The sequence below is a fragment of the Dendrobates tinctorius genome, unplaced genomic scaffold, assembly GCF_039654945.1.
Source record: "Dendrobates tinctorius isolate UK_male_01 unplaced genomic scaffold, ASM3965494v1 ptg000155l, whole genome shotgun sequence".
Lineage (NCBI taxonomy): Eukaryota > Metazoa > Chordata > Amphibia > Anura > Dendrobatidae > Dendrobates > Dendrobates tinctorius.
Genome location: NW_027361822.1, coordinates 6,388,602 through 6,406,492, shown reverse-complemented (window position 1 = coordinate 6,406,492; position 17,891 = coordinate 6,388,602). Strand labels below are relative to the sequence as shown.

General features: G+C 45.2%; 1 protein-coding gene across 13 annotated transcripts in view; it reads right to left on the bottom strand.

Annotated features, from left to right (window-relative positions):
- Positions 1-17,891, bottom strand: part of LOC141050961 (uncharacterized) — a 292,974-nt gene that overhangs the window by 131,192 nt on the left and 143,891 nt on the right. Inside the window, exon 1 of one of the 13 annotated variants that reach the window (XM_073547703.1) lies at positions 11,980-12,050. The exons of the other annotated variants lie outside the window; for them this stretch is intronic. Coding sequence (XP_073403804.1) covers positions 11,980-12,006 — 27 coding nt within the window. The 5' untranslated portion in view covers positions 12,007-12,050. Of the gene's footprint in view, positions 1-11,979; positions 12,051-17,891 lie in introns of those variants that run through there. 13 annotated transcript variants of the gene reach the window in all.

Genomic DNA, 17,891 nt, shown 5'->3' with positions numbered 1-17,891 from the left:
ACTGCACACCACGATCAGACACCACATTCAGGGGTACCCCATGCAACCGGATCACATGCTGCACAAACAACCTGGACAAAGTCTCAGCTGACGGTAGTGCGGACAGGGGTACGAAATGAGCCTGCTTAGAAAACCTGTCCACCACTACCCATACCACTGTATTACCCTTAGATGGAGGGAGATTGGTAACAAAATCCATGGACAAGTGAGTCCATGGCCTCTCGGGCACTGCCAAGGGTATCAGCTCCCCTGCCGGCCGGCTATGAGAGCTTTTAGAACGAGCGCAGACCCCACAACCAGCAATGAATTTTTTTATGTCCGAACCAAGGGTAGGCCACCAAAAGATCCTAGCCACCGCCAGACGTGTGGCTGAAATACCAGGGTGAGCACTCAGCTTGGATTCATGGAACTCCTGCAAGAGTTTCAGGTGAAGTTGCTCTGGGACAAACAACTTCCCCTCTGGCTTGGCCGCCGAGGCCTGCGACTGGGCCCCCTGAATCTCCCGTTCCAATTCAGATGAGACCTCTGCTATCACAACCCCAGGGTGAAGAATGGAGGACGGTGGCTCAGGGGGCGACACCGGCTGAAAACTGCGTGATAAGGCGTCAGCCTTGACATTCTTAGACCCTGGACGAAATGTAATCGTAAACTGAAAACGGGAAAAAAAAAGTGACCAACGGGCTTGTCTGGGCGTTAGTCTTTTAGCAGATTCAATGAACGACAAATTTTTGTGATCCGTGATCACCGTAACCGGGTGACTGGCCCCCTCCAAAAAGTGCCTCCATTCTTCAAACGCCAATTTGACCGCAAGAATCTCTCTATTGCCTACATCGTAATTTCTTTCCACAGCAGAGAACTTCTTGGAAAAGAAAGCACATGGCCTGAGGTTGGTTAGAGTGGCAGGCCCTTGGGACAACACCGCCCCCACCCCCACCTCAGAGGCGTCCACTTCCACGACGAATGGTTTGGACGGATCTGGCTGCACTAACACAGGAGCAGACATAAAACATTTTTTCAGCGTCGCAAAGGCCTCTTTTGCGAGCGAGGACCAATTTCTCACATCCGCACCTTTGCATGTTAGATCCGTGAGAGGTTTGACCACTTGCGAAAACCCCCGGATAAATTTGCGGTAATAATTGGCGAACCCCAAGAAGCGCTGAAGACCCTTAAGATCTCGGGGTTGCACCCAATCCGCAATGGCCTGCACCTTCTTGGGGTCCATGCGAAAACCCTCACCGGATACAATTAACCCCAAAAAGGACAACTCTTGTACACAGAATACACATTTTTCCAATTTGGCATACAAATGATTTTCTCTCAGCCTTTGGAGCACAGTTCGTACATGTTCCAAATGAGAATACTTGTCGGGGGAATATATCAAAATATCATCTAAGTAGATAATGACAAAACGACCAATGAGATCATGACAGTACAACTCAGAGTCAGGCAAAACGGAGGTCACAACAGTACGGGCAAACGGAGTACAGGAGGGACAAACAGACGGGAGGTCAGACAAAGCCAAATGTCATACACAGGATCACAGTACAGTACCAGGGATGAGACAGAGCGGATAATCAGGGCCAATCAGAGATCAAAACCAAACAGACATAGAAGGTACCAGGCAGAATCCAAAGCGATATCCAGGGAACCTGACCGAGTCATACACAGAGAATCAAGTAACCAGAACACAGCACAAACACACTCAGGGGTCACCACACAATGCCAAGGGCAAGAGTATAACTGACAGGGATGGGAGCGTCCTGAAGCTATAAGAAGCCTCCCCAGAACCAGGGAGAGGCCACAATCATAGCCCCAGGTGTGCAGGTAAGCCTGCATCAGGATCACAACCTTTAACCCCAGAAATGCCAGTCATCAGCACTGGTTCCAAACATTAACCCCACGTGTGCGAGTCAACCCCGCACTGAGATCATGACAGGTTTCAAATCTTTATGGTTCGCAGTTCCTATTTGGACCTCAACGCCCAGGCTGGCAGCGAGTCTCCAGACCTAAACTTGGAAGGCTCACACACGCCTATGAAGATGCAAAGTTGAGGTCATGAGACCTGTGGCCATTCAGTGCATCGTAGTTTGAGTATGGATTGCGAAATGCAGATGTGTGAAACTGGACTATAAGTAAAAAAAACTTGTTGATGTGTGATCCTTGGTGTCATACAGTCTGAAAAGGTGTTTGGTGGCGAAGGTATCTCTTGTGAAGGGGGTGTATGATTAAAGGCGACTAACTAAGAAAAACTACTGATTGGGTTTCCAAGTAAAATGTTAGTCTTAAATAAATAAGGGAAGGTCAGGCTATGTTCACTGGACCTTTCTTGTACCTGGATAAAATAGGATGCACACCTATTAATGACAGTGACCGCATAGTCACCGCTTCTAAGTCTATGTGATCACTGTGATATATATTCTGAACTTCTGAACTGATCCACCCTGCATGTATTAACTCCATTCACTGTTAGCAAGCAGCCTGAATGGTACAACTCCCCACCTCTGCTGGCTGTCTTTTCTGCTGCAATATATCCAAATGGTACAAATCCATACTTCTGCTTGCTGTCTTCTGCTGCTTTAACATTTAGTTACATATTTTAATGTGCCTGCTAAAGCTTTGGTATAATTCATTTGTTGCACTGTATTTAATACTTACTGCTTTGTATCCGTGACTGGGGCCTCTCTAGAGCTTATCAGGTGGAAGGTGCTATAGCATATAGATGCAGCCTGGTCTAGTGCTTTTGATCATCTAACCACCCCATGGTGTGCTGGCCCCAGCTGCCAAATTATCCCCAACCAGCTCCCACAATCCCTCTCTCCTGACCCTGTAGTGTGGCCCATATATGTAGTAGTTCCTAAAGGAAAGCACGCAGTGAGGGGTACAGCAAGCAAGCATCCCATAAGCAAAGCATCACAGAAGCTAAGCATCAAGTAAACGGCAGTTATCCATGGCAGTTAGTCAGGGCAAGAGACAGGTAACCCACACTTTGCTTTCCCCTTTAACCATGTGCTTTATTTCTATCCTCCTGTGCTCCCTTGCCATCCACATTCACTGCCCCATCCCCCCTCCATCAAGGCTCATACACATCAGCCCCTCTATATTTCCCTCTCCCATGTACAGCTCCCATGCACTCCTCACCTTCTTGAGAAACCTCAGCCCATCTTGCCCAAACACATAGCAAAAAAAATACAATTACAACAACTATTTGGTCTTTATTTTCCTGCTCTTACTGATTTCAGGGGACATCTCCCCCAACCCTGGTCCACCATGCCCAAACCTCAACGCCTACCCTACCTCATATCGAAACCATAATAATCTTATTAATATTACTTGCACTCCCTCATCTCCATCTTTTAATTGTGCCCTCTGGAATCCACGGTCTGTTTGTAACAAGCTTCCTTTCCTGCACAACTACTTTCTGAACAACTCTCTTAATCTGTTGGCCCTCACTGAAACCTGGATTCAGGATTCTGACACTATCTCCCCTGCTGCCATTTCCCATGGTGGCTTACAATTCTCTCATTCCCTGAGACCCACAAACAGACATGATGGTGGACTCGGCATACTCCTGTCCCCACAATGCACTTTCCAGGTCATCCCCCCCAGTTCCATCACTCTCATTCCCTTCTTTCGAGGTCCACACCATCAGGCTCTTCTGTCCCCTCTCCCTCAGAGTAGCGGTCATATACCGGCCCCCAGGCTCACCCACCCACTTCCTTGACCACTTTTTAGCCTGGCTGCCGCACTTCCTGTCCTCAGAACTACCAACTCTTATCATGGGAGACTTCAACATCCCCATTAACAGTCCTACTTCCACATCTGCATCCCAGCTTCTATCACTAACCACCTCTCTAGGCCTCTCGCAGCTTTCAACCTCTGAGACACACAAGGACAGCAACACCCTTGATCTAGTCTTTGTCCGGCTCTGTTCAATCTCCCACCTAAATAACTCACCGCTTCCACTCTCTGACCACAACATTCTCTCCTTCACAAATCCTCGCCCACCCCAGCTCACTCCTACCTGTTATGATTGGGTCACCGAGGAGGAGAGCAAGACCAAGCTAAGCCACAGAAAACCAGAGAGGTTGGTAACTAAGCAGATTGCAGACCCCTGATCCTATCCACACAACTAGCAGTAGCCGTGGCGCATACCTACGATGATCCTAGACGCCTCGACACAGCCAGAGAGCTATATAAGCCTAAAGCAAGAAAGGGGAAGCTAAACTGCCCCAGAGCAGACCCCAAAGGAAGATAGCCCCCAAACATATATTGTTGGTGAGACAAGATGAAAACACAAATGCAGGTAGGAAAATAGACTGAGGAAACGATGGGGCCCACACTAACTAGACAGGACAGGAAAGGAAAGACACTGTCTGCAATCACGCAAAAAACCCTGCAAAAAATGTCCAACACGTCTGATAGAAAAATACTGAAGTTGCACGACTTCACCCACTATATCAGCACTCTGGTATATTCTGAAAGCAGAGCAAAAAGAGGCCAATCTAATAAGGGACAAAAACAATCTGGCGACAAGCAGTAACATATGGATGGAGATTCAGCACACCCCAGCCGGAGCTGGCTGACCACACAAACCTGAAATAGACAAAACCAGATCAAATGTGAAAAATAGCAAAAGAACACTTAGCCGAGCATGCAGGGACTGAGCTGGAAACTAAGACCTCAGGAGGCAGGATAAAATCACCAGCAGGGATAGAGGGAGTCGGCTGTCTTAAATCCAGTCAGAAACCCCAGATCTCCAATCGTCCTCCTCATTATCATGTGGCAAGCCTCTGTTAATCAGATCAGCTCCATTACCTCCAGTAACCACCAGAGGAAGCCCAGAAAGAGAACTCATGACCCCACTGTCAATATAGCCAGCTCCTTCACTAGTAACCAGAGGTAGGCCAGAAAGCGAGTTCACAACACCTACCTACCACACATTCAGAAATCTATAAGCCATTAACCTTCAGACACTTTCAGACTCCCTACACTCATCACTGTCCCAATCTCTTCTTTTTCCTGTCCTGATCGGGCTGTTCATCACTACCATGACACTCTTAGAAGCACCCTTGACCAAGTAGCTCCCCTCACCCTCAGAACCTCCAAGCACAGAGTAAAACAGCCCTGTCTCACATCGCAAACTCAACTTCTCCAGCGATGCTCTAGGAGTGCTGAACGCCTATGGAGAAAAACCCGCACACCAGAAGACTTCATCCACTTCAAATTTATGTTAAGAACATATAACGCTGCCCTTCACCTCGCCAAACAGACCTACTTCACCACCCTGATCTCCCCACTATCCAACAACCCCAAGAAACTTTGTGACACTTTTCACTCCCTCCTCAGGCCAAAAGCACAAGCTCCTATCACAGACATTTGTGCTGATGACCTGGCCTCCCACTTTACAGAAAAAATAGATAATATCCATCAGGAAATCTGCTCCAACCACCAAGTGCTGTGACTCCCATCCCTTCCTGCATCTCCCTTGGCTCACTTACCACATTTGATCCCATCACAGAAGAAGAAGTCTCCAGACTCCTCTCTTCCTCTCGTCCGACTACATGCACTACCGACCCCATTCCCACACATCTCCTCCAGTCTCTCTCTCCAGTCGTCACAACTCACCTAACTGCAATCTTTAATCTCTCCCTCTCCTCGGGCATTTCCCATCCTCCTTCAAACACGCCATCTTTACTCCATTACTAAAGAAACCCGCTCTCGACCCATCCTGCACAAACTACAGACCAGTCTCCAATCTCCGCTTCATCTCTAAACCTTTGGAGCGCCTAGTTTACTCCCACCTTAACCGTTACCTCTCCACTCACTCCCTTCTAGACCCTTCACAGTCCGGCTTCCGCCCCCTACATTCGACTGAAACTGCACTCATCAAAGTGACCAATGACCTTCTGACAGCAAAATGTAACGGTGACCACTCTCTGCTCATTCTTCTTGACTTATCTGCAGCTTTCGACACTGTTGACCACCATCTCCTACTCTCTAGGCTCCATTCACTAGGCATTGACACTGCTCTCTCCTGGTTCTCTTCCTATCTTTCTGACCGCTCCTTCAGTGTTTTGTTCTCTGGCTCCACGTCATCTCCCCTTCCTCTCACTGTCGGGGTACCTCAGGGCTCAGTCCTTGCCCCCCTTCTCTTCTCTCTCTACACGGCCCCAATTGGACAGACCATCAGCAGATTTGGCTTTCAGTACCATCTTTATGCTGATGACACACAACTATATACGTCATCACCCGACCTTACCCCCGCTGTACTACAGAACGCCAGTGACTGTCTGTCCGCAGTCTCCAACATCATGTCCGCTCTCTATCTGAAACTCAACCTCTCCAAAACTGAACTTCTTCTGCTCCTGCTGACTACTAACCTCCCTAAATCTGACATTTCCCTCTCCGTGGGTGGCACGCGTGCTGTCTGGGTGTTATGTTTGACACGAATCTCTCCTTCACATCCCATATACAATCTCTGGCCCGCTCTTGCCGCTTACACCTAAAGAACGTCTCTAGAATCCGCCCTTTTCTCACCATGGAAACAACAAAAACCCTCACTGTAGCATTGATTTACTCCCGCCTGGACTACTGCAACGCTCTATTAATTGGCCTCCCCGTTACTCGACTATCCCCGCTCCAGTCCATACTTAATGCAGCAGACAGGGTCATCTATCTGGCTAATCAGTACTTGGACACGTCCGCTCTTCACCAGTCCTTACATTGGCTGCCCATTCATTATAGGATCCAGTTCAAAGTACTTGTTCTCACCCATAAAGCTCTCCACAGTGCGGCACCCCCCTACATCTCCTCCCTCATTTCTGTCTATCGGCCTAATCGACCGCTGCACTCTGCAAACAACTTTCGACTAACCTCTGCACTAATCCGTACCTCCCACTCCCGATTCCAAGACTTCTCCAGTGCTGCGCCAATCCTCTGGAATGCTCTACCCCAAGAAATTAGGACTATCCACAATTTGTGTAGTTTCAGGTGCTCCCTCAAAACACATTTGTTCAGAGCGGCCTATCACGTTCACTAAGTCATTCTATGTGTAAGTGTGCGTGTGTAGCCCATTCACTATCACCATCCATCCCTCACTCCCTCAAGATGGCTGGACCATCATTGTAAATACACCATTGTAAATAAACACCTGTACTTTGTATCGCCCCCACCTCATTGTAGACTGTAAGCTCTCACGAGCAGGGTCGTCTTATTTTGCTTTAATTATTGTATTGTTAATGTTGCTACTTATGGCTTGTGTTTTGAAACTGTTAAACTATAAAGCGCTGCAGAATATGTTGGCGCATATAAATAAGAATTATTATTATTATTATTAGCATATATGATGTCAAGGTGAGCACCATGACTTACTAAGAAGTGAATGTGGTATCTCATTGTGACAGCCATAAGGAGCCATAATGCCAATCCTGACTATTTAAAGGGAACCTGTCACGGGTCATTCCATGGTAACTTATGTTACAACACAGTTAGTAACTTACGTTACAATAAGTTTGCTTCTCATATGAAGTAGTGGTATTGTAACGTAAGTTACAATCAGCTTTGTAATGTAAGTTACTACATTGTGTTGTAACGTAAGTCACCAAGTAATAACACTGTATTTTGTGTTTAATTTGTATTCTTGAAGAATCATACTGTGTTCAAATCTATTGAGAGTAGTTTAATGTACAATATACATTCACTCATTTTTGTGCCTGGCTTCAAAGAACAGTCTGTAGCCATTATTAACTCAGTTTTTGGCTTGTGAATGTAACGTAAGTTACCATGGAATGACCCTCACCAGGTTTGGCAGATATGCAATACGGCCACCACCTTTAAGGCCTGATATTCAGCATTCTATAATGTTGTATATCTGCCCCAAACCCAACCTGAAAAAAATGCTTTTATTATACTCATCTGCAGGGCAGTCCAGTCGAGGGGTGTCGCTGGTTCTGTTCTGGCACCTCCAATCTTCTCACGATCGCCTCCCTCCTTCTTGCTTCGGGTGGATGACATGTCCTTACATTATTCATACATTATTTGGCATCGAGCTCATGCGTAGATGTACTTCTCAGCCCTAACTAGGGCAGAGTAAAGTGCTACAGTGCGCATGAGTCAGGGCTCTTTGACCTCTCCCAGCGCCAGCGCACTGCGGTACTTGGCGGAGAAGTATGCCTGTGCAGGAGCGCAATACCAGAGAGACTGTGAGGATGATGTAGGGGAGCGTTAACCACATGAAGAAAGGAGGTGGACGGCATCCTAAGAAAAATGGTGGAGCTAGACCAAGAACTCGGACCGGACCGCCCTGCAGGCGAGTATAATAAAAGGTCTTTTTGTTCTCTGACAGGTCAGGTTGGAGGGCAGTTATACAGCATTATAGAAAGCTGTATATCAGGCCAGATATGTGGTGGTCTTATATCATCTTGGTCAAACCTGGTGACAGGTTCCCTTTAACCTTTGCGCTAATTAAACTACGACTCATAAAGCAAAAATATATAATACTAGCTGAATATTGCACATAAAAAACATTTCACATCATATATTCAACATTACAGATTTGCAACACAAATTAACTAAAAGATTACCCAAGTATTGATAAACAACATTTTTCCTTTCGGTGCAAAGATGAACAGATTTTTGGCAGTTCCATCTCTTGAACAGGCCACGCAAAGTTGACCATGAGAAAAGCATGGAGATTGCAGACCGATCCCTACTATTTTCAAGGACTTTGCCTGAGCTTTGTTAATGGACATTGCAAATGCCAGTCGAAGTGGAAACTGGAGGCGTTTAAAATAAAAAGGCAAATCAGATGAAATGAGTGGAATTCTTGGAATGAAAATGTCCTCTCCTTTGGCACATCCTGTTGCTGAGCTGTATATCTAATCCTATCCTGTGTGATACAACTGCTGAGCTGTGTATCTAATCCTATCCTGTGTGATACGACTGCTGAGCTGTATATCTAATCCTATCCTGTGTGATACTGTCTGCTGAGCCGTGTATCTAACCCTATCCTGTGTGATACTGTCTGCTGAGCCGTGTATCTAACCCTATCATGTGTGATATTGTCTGCTGAGCTGTGTATCTAATCCTATCCTGTGTGATACTTTCTGCTGAGCACTGTATCTAATCCTATCCTGTGTGATACTGTCTGCTGAGCCGTGTATCTAATCCTATCCTGTGTGATACTGTGTGCTGAGGGGTGTATCTAATCCTATCCTGTGTGATACTGACTGCTGAGCCGTGTATCTAATCCTATCCTGTGTGATACTGACTGTTGGGCCGTGTATCTAATCCTATCTTGTGAGATACTGAGTGCTGAGCCGTGTATCTAATCCTATCCTGTGATACTGTCTGCTGAGCCGTGTATCTAATCCTATCCTGTGAGATACTGAGTACTGAGCTGTGTATCTAATCCAATCCTGTGTGATACTGTCTGCTGAGCTGTGTATCTAATCCTATCCTGTGTGATACTGTGTGCTGAGCCGTGTATCTAATCCTATCCTGTGTGATGCTGACTGCTGAGCCATGTATCTAATCCTATCCTGTGTGATACTGGCTGCTGAGCCGTGTATCTAATCCTATCCTGTGAGATACTGTGTGCTGAGCCGTGTATCTAATCCTATACTGTGTGCTGAGCCGTGTATCTAATCCTATACTGTGTGGTACTGTGTGATGAGCTATGTATCTAACCCTGTCCTCTGTGATACTGTCTGCTGAGCTGTGTATCTAATCCTATCATGTGTGATACTGTCTGTTGAGCTGTGTATCTAATCCTATCATGTGTGATACTGTGCTGAGCTGTGTATCTAATCCTATCCTGTGTGATATTGTCTGCTGAGCCTTGTATCTAATCCTATCCAGTGTGATACAGTCTGCTGAGCTGTGTATCTAATCCTATCTTGTGATACTGACTGCTGAGCCGTGTATCTAATCCTATCCGGTGTGATACTGTCTGCTGAGCTGTGTATCTAATCTTATCCTGTGTGATACAGTCTGCTGAGCTGTGTATCTAATCCTATCCTGTGTGATACTGTCTGCTGAGCTGTGTATCTAGCCCTATCCTGTGATACAGCCTGCTGAGCTGTGTATCTAATCCTATCCTGTGTGATACTGTCTGCTGAGCTGTGTATCTAATCCTATCCTGTGTGATACTGACTGCTGAGCCGTGTATCTATCCTATCCTGTGTGATACTGTCTGCTGAGCTGTGTATCTAATCCTATCCTGTGTGATACTGTCTGCTGAGCCGTGTATCTCTCCTATCCTGTGTGATACTGACAGCTCAGCCGTGTATCTAATCCTATCCTGTGTGATACTGTCTGCTGAGCTGTGTATCTAATCCTATCCTGTGTGATACTGTCTGCTGAGCTGTGTATCTAATCCTATGTGATACTGACTGCTGAGCTGTTTATCTAATCCTATGTGATACTGACTGCTGAGCTGTGTATCTAATCCTATGTGATACTGACTGCTGAGCCGTGTATCTAATCCTATCCTGTGTGACACTGGGCTCCCCCTGCAGTCTGTGTCAGAGGGTGGTCTGTGTTGGCACAGTAATAAATTGTGTTATTTCCAGCTTTACAGAAGGACGATAACACCATAGAAATGATAAGAATAATAGGCCTCAGTTACCACAACTGTCTACAAAGAAAACTGTTGCTCATAGCAACCAATCACAGCACAGCTTCTTTTAAACAGCTCTGGTGAAATGAAAGATGATTAGTGATTGGTTGCTATGTGGAGTGGGTGTGGCTGATACACTCATTTTTATATTAAGGCGGTATCACACTATTGTGTGTGATGCGAGAAACTTGCAGGAGTCTCTCGCATCAATACCCGGCGCTGCTGCTGGCACTCAGGACCGGAGCTGATGCTGCATGTATTTCTATGCAGCCGCAGCTCCGGTCCTCAGGGCCGGCGGCAGTGCCGGGTGTTGATGCGAGAGACTCCTGCAAGTTTCTCGCATCACACACGATAGTGTGATACCGGCCATATAGATAAAACACAGACATCAGCAATAAAAGTAAATAGATCTATCTTCTGGAATGCTTCCATCAGAATGTGCAGATGCCCTCACACACCCACCATTCCCCCAACATCCAAGAACTGGGGACATGCTCAGATTTGGGAACCTTTAGCGAGGTCACCTGGTATTAGCTGTGTTTGTGCCCACTGCACCTTCTGAGGTCGGCGCAATAACGTCACTATATCACCCCAGGTCAATGATCCCCAAAGAGCGGTACCATGTGTAGATCTGCCAAACTCAGGACAGAACAGTCAGCGACTATAGTGGAAGGAGGGGAACTGCACTGTGTTGGGGGGTGCTCTGTGGGGGCCAGCATACTGTGTGAGGGCAATATGTGTCCTGTGCTTCAGAGTTAGAGGAAAAGTGAAAAAAAAAGTTACAGATATTAGAATGCGGCAACAAAAATAAATGTAAACAGCCTCAGCACTGAGGGGGTTAATGTCCCCTGCGCCCAGGTAGGCCTGTTTCACACATCAGTTTTTTTTGGTCAGTCAAAATCCGCAAAAATAGCGGATAACGGATCCGTTCCTGTACTGACCACAACGTTTGGCACCGAACCGTTACTTTAACGGATCCGTCAAAGGAAGAATTTTAAAGGAACCGCTGCCTGGGGAAGGGGGGAGAGAGAGAGAGTGAGAGTTATGGGTTAAATTTGCGGCTGAGGGAAGTCTTTCGGGCATGCGCAGTGAGAAATGCGGATCCGGCCTCCCGAAAAAATGTTGCATGGTCCGTTCGGGCATGTCGGCGGACGGCAACATTTTGGCAGATCCGCAAAAAAACGGATCCAATGGATGGATGGCCGTCCGTCAAGATCCGCCGGTAATGCAACTCAATGGGGAAAAAATGGGTCCCCCAAGAAAAATGGCGGATCCTTTTTTTTTTGCAAAACGGCGGATTTTGACTGATGGACAAAAACTGATGTGTGAAACAGGAGTAATGGGGAATCTCCAGCACCTACCTCCACCTGCAGAGCCGCACTCCACATATATGGCTGCTCTGTGCGCACAGGACCTGGGATGAGGTCACAGGAGGGGAGGAGTCAGGGGTCACATGATCAGGGGCCTCAGTGTAGGCAGGACTCTGCTGTGCTGGTTGGCATGGTGCCGGATAATAATAATAATATATTTTATTTCTATAGCGCCGACATATTCCGCAGCACTTTACATTTCGGAGGGGATTTGTACAGACGATAGACATTACAGCATAACAATAATCACACAGATTGTAACAGATACCAAGAGGAATGAGGGCCCGGCTCGCAAGCTTACAGTCTATGAGGATAAAAGGGGAGACACGAAAGGTTTCGGACCAGCCATAATGTTAAGTGTGCACTGGATGGTACTGGAAACCAAATCTCCTGATTGTTTGACCAATAGGGGCAGTGTACAAGGAGAAGAGGAGGGGGCCTAGGACTGATCCTTGAGGAACCCCAAAAGTAAGGGGAAGGTGAGAGGAGGAGGAACCGGCAAAAGATACAGTAAAGGAGCGGTCAGATAGGAGGAGAACCAGGAGAGAACGGTGTCCTGTGAGGGGAAGTTTCTTACATTGCTTACTGAGAGAACTGCCCAACTGGTAGGCAACGATACAAGGAGCCTGATTGGCTGCTATGGGAAAATGAAAGCTAAAGTGTTGCATTTTTTTTGTAATGAGTAACAAAGAATGTAACACGGTTCTGATAAACAAGTCTGTATTAAATATCATCCTGTACATTCCCCCCCCAAAAAAAATCAACAAAGGTCTATATTTTATTCTCTTAGATATTCTGTCTTGTTTTAAAGATTCCCTTCTTCCCCTACTTTATCTTCAAATCAGAATGATTGGTTCACTGGGGTAACAGAAGCGCGTGTTCACTCATGCGAGAGAATAAGTCCAATTGTGGAAATGACTCTCGGCTCCAACTGTGTCCACAGAAGATACATACTTCACAGAGAGCAACGGGCTGGAATAGTGTAAGCTGTTTTCCCTTTATAATTTTAGAATGAAACTAAGCTTCTATGCTCAGTATCAGGATGGCACTATTGTTTGCAAACTTTAACCCCTTTACCCCCAAGGGTGGTTTGCACGTTAATGACCGGGCCAATTTTTACAATTCTGACCACAGTCCTTTTATGAGGTAATAACTCCGGAACGCTTCCATGGATCCCGGTGATTCTGACAATTTTTTCTCGTGACATATTGTACTTCATGATAGTGGTAAAATTTCTTTGATATGACTTGTGTTTATTTGTGAAAGAAAAAAAAAATGGGAAATTTGGCAAAAAGTTTGAAAATTTTGCAATTTTCCAAATTTGAATTTGTATGCCCTTAAATCACAGAGATATGACACACAAAAAACTTAATAAGTAACATTTCCCACATGTTTACTTCACATCAGAACAATTTTGGAACCAAAATTTTTTTCTTGTTAGGAGGTTATAAGGGTTAAAATTTAAACAGCGTTTTCTCATTTTTACAACACCATTTTTTTTTTTTGGGACCACATCACATATCAAGTCACTTTGAAACTTTAAAAACTTTAAAACCTGCACCCCTCAAGGTGCTCAAAACCACATTCAAGAAGTTTATTAACTCTTCTGGTGTTTCACAGAAATTTTTTGAATGGTTAAATAAATGAACATTTAAATTTTTTTTCACAAAAAAATTACTTCAGATCCAATTTTTTATTTTCCCAAGGGTAACAGGAGAAATTGTACCCCAAAAGTTATAGTGCAATTTGTCCTGAGTACACTGATACCCCATATGTGGGGGACCACTGTTTGGGCACATGGCTGAGCTCAGAAGGGAAGGAGCGCCGTTTGACTCTTTCATCGCAAAATTGGCTGGAATTGAGATCGGACACCACATCGCGTTTGGAGAGTCCCTGATGTGCCTAAACAGTGGAAACCCCCCCACAAGTGAACCCATTTTGGAAACTAGACCATCCAAAGAGCTTATCTAGAAGTGTGTTGAGAACTTTGAATCCCCAGGTGTTTCAATAAAGTTTATAATGCCCGGGCGTGAAAATAAAAAAACTATATTTTTTCCACAAACATGATCTTTTAGTCCCCAATTTTTTTATTTTCCCAAGGGTAACAGGAGAAATTGGACACCAAAAGTTTTTGTCTAATTTGTCCTGAGTACACTGATACCCCATATGTGGGACAAAACTACTGTATGGGCACACGTCGGGGCTCGGAAGGGAAGTAGTGACGTTTTGGAATGCAGAGTTTGATGGAATGGTCTGCGAGTGTCCTGTCACATTTGGAGAGCCCCTGATGTGCCTAAACAGTGGAAACCCCCCACACGTGACCCCATTTTGGAAACTAGACCCCCCAAGGAACTTATCTAGATGTATGGTGAGCACTTTAAACCCCCAAGTGCGTCACAGAAGTTTATAACGTAGAGCTGTAAAAATAAAATATATTTTTTCCACAAAAATGATCGGTTTGCCCCTAATTTTTTATTTTCCCAAGGGTAACAGAAGAAATTGGATCTCAAGAGTTATTGTGCAATTTGTCCTGAGTACGCTGATACCCCTTATGTGGGGGTAAACCACTGTTTGGGCACATGGCAGAGCTCAGAAGGGAAGGAGCAACAGATTTTACTGTTATGGTTTGCAGGTGCCATGACCCACTGGGAGAGCCCATGAGGTGCCAAAACAACAGAACCCCCATAAGTGACCCCAATTTGCAAATTACACCTCTTAATTAATTCATCTAAAGGTGCAGTGATCATATTGACACCATGGGAGTGTCACAGAATTTTATACCATTGGGCAGTCATGCGGAGAGACCATTTGCCTATTCAAGTAAATGGGTCTGTGCACATGTCAGTGTGTTTCCATGGACCGTGTGTCCATGGGCAAAACACGCTAACATGTCCATTTTTTTAATATCAGCATGGACCACAAAACATCCAGCATACGTATAACACTCATGGATGTCATCCATGTGACACGCATCAGCACCGGGGAAGAAACGTTATAGTAAGCGCTGTTCCCCGGCGTCGGCTCTTGAACACGGCTCTCATCATTCTCCCCTGCTCTGCCGGCGATCATGTGAGGTCTTGTTTTTTGCAAGACGAGTTGACGTTTTTATTGGTTCCATTTTCGGGCACATTACATTTTATGATTGCTTTTTATTCCGATTTTTGGGAGACAGAATGAACAAAAACCAGCAATTGATGAATTTCTTTTGGAGAGGCGTTTATACCGTTCCAGGTGTGGTAAAATTGATAAGGCAGTTTTATTCTTCGGGTCAGTACGATTACAGCAATACCTCCTTTATATAATTTTTTTATGATTTGGCTCTTTTATAAAATAAGAACTATTTTATATAAAAAATAAATTATGTTGTGAGTTCATTTTCCCCTTCGTCACTGTGGTCTGGTGAACTCCCTATTCTGGTAAAGGAAGGTAATGAGCCTGATTATCAGGTACCTGAGTCTTATGAGGATGACTGGCTGAGTGGAGTCACGGACTGGATATAAGGCTGCCGACACCCTTCTGCCCTGCGGGTGATTTCTCTGTGGACTACTAGGACACCAGTCTGATTCCTGCTCGTCTAAAGCGAAGTTTTCTGTTTTGCCTGTTAGCTTTTTTGTTTTGTTTTTTGTTTTCCTTGCTTTTCTGTATTCTGCCATTCCCTTCTGGGGTGAGCTGAATTTCCTTTTGCCTGTAGCTCGGTCTTCAGAATATTCCTGAGTACTGACATAGCTTTTTTGAAGCCTAACGTCTTCAGGGCCTTTTTCACTGTCAGTCTGTTGGCTCTTATTTTCATAGGGTTTTTCACGGATTGTAGACAGCAGCCTTCCTGTCCTTTTCTATCTAAGTTAGCTTGGGCCCCGTCTTTGCTCAGTCTATCTTTCTGTCTGTGTTAGTATATTCATCTTGCTTCACCGTCATATGTTGGGGGCTGCCTATTGCTTTGGGGTCTGCTCTGGGGCAGTTTAGATTTCCCTTCTTTCTTTAGGCCTATTTAATTCTCCGGCTGTGATCGAGGGGTCTAGGGCATCGTAGGAACCCCCCACGGCTACTGCTAGTTGTGTTGATAGGTTCAGGGGTCTGTAATCCGATAGCTGCCAACTTCTCTGGTTTTCTGGACTTAGCTAGCATTTCTGTTTTTGCCTCCTACGGTGACTCAATCATAACAAAATTATTTTTGCATTGCAGAGCTATAACTTTTTTATTTTTCCGGTGATGGAGATGTATGAGGGATTGTTTTTTGCGGGACAAGATGACGTTTTCAGCGGTACCATGTTTATTTACACTGCTCAAAAAAATAAAGGGAACACAAACAACAGAATATAACTCCAAGAAAATCAAACTTCTGTGAAGTCAAACTGTCCACTTAGGAAGCAACACTGATTGATAATCAACTTCACATGCTGGAATAGGCAACAGATGGAATTTTTTGGCAATTATCAAGACACCCTCAATAAAGGAGTGGTCCTGCAGGTGGGGACCAAAGACCACATCTCAGTACCAATGCTTTCTGGCTGATGTTTTGGTCACTTTTGAATGTTGGTTGTGCTTTCACACTCGTGGTAGCATGAGTCGAACTTTACAACCCACACAAGTGGCTCAGGTAATGGTGCTCATCCAGGATGGCACATCAATGTGAGCTGTGCCAAGAAGGTTTGCTGTGTCTGTCAGCATAATGTCCAGAGGCTGGAGGCGATACCAGGAGACAGGCCAGTACACCAGGAGACGTGGAGGGGGCCGTAGGAGGGTAACAACTCAGCAGCAGGACCACTACCACAGCCTTTGTGCAAGGAGAAACAGGAGGAGCACTGCCAGAGCCCTGCAAAATGACCTCCAGCAGGCCACAAATGTGCATGTGCCTGCACAAACGGTTAGAAACCAAGTCCATAAGCATGGTCTGAGTGCCCGACGGCCCAACACCGTGCAGGACGCTTGACATTTGCCACAGAACACCAGGATTCTCAAATTTGCCACTGGTGCACTGTGCTCTTTACAGATGAAAGCAGGTTCACACTGAGCTCATGTGATGTGATAGAGTCTGGTGACCCCTGTGGAGAGCGAGCTGCTGCCTGCAACATCCTTCAGCATGACCGGTTTGGCAGTGGGTCAGTAATGGTGTGGGGTGGCATTTCTTTGGAGGGTCGCACAGCCCTCCATGTGCTCACCAGAGGTAGCCTGACTGCCATTAGGTACCGAGATGAGATCCTCAGACCCCTTGTGAGACCATATGCTGGTGCAGTTGGCCCTGGATTCCTCCTAATGCAGGACAATGCCACAGACTGTCCAGGAGTTGGCGGATGCTTTAGTCCTGGTCTGGGAGGAGATCCCACATTTGCCAACTCATCAGAAGCATGCCCAAGTGTCGTAGGAAGGTCAGACACTACTGAGCATCATTTTCCTTGTCTTAAGGCATTTCCACTGAAGTTGGATCAGCCAGTAAATTGATTTTCCACTTTGATTTTGAGTATCCTTCCAAATCAAAACCTCTATGGGATATTAATTTTGATTTACATTGATTATTTTTATGTTTTCTTGTTCTCAACGCATGCCACTATGTAATAAATAAAGATTTGCAGCTGCGATATTTCATTCAGTAATGTATATGATGTGGTATATTAGTGTTCCCTTTATTTTTTTGAGCACTGTATATCCGTATTTTTGATCGCGTGTTATTCCACTATTTGCTCAGCGGTATGATGATAAGGCATTGTTTTTTGCCTTTTTTTATAGTGTTCACTAAAGGGGTTAACTAGTGGGACAGTTTTATAGGTCGGGTCATTACGGACGCGGCGATAACAAATATGTGTACTTTTATTGTTTAGATTTTTTTCATTCAAATATTTATTGATAGAATATTGTTTTATTATTATTTTTCATTTTTTTACAAATATTTTTACAATTATTTAAAC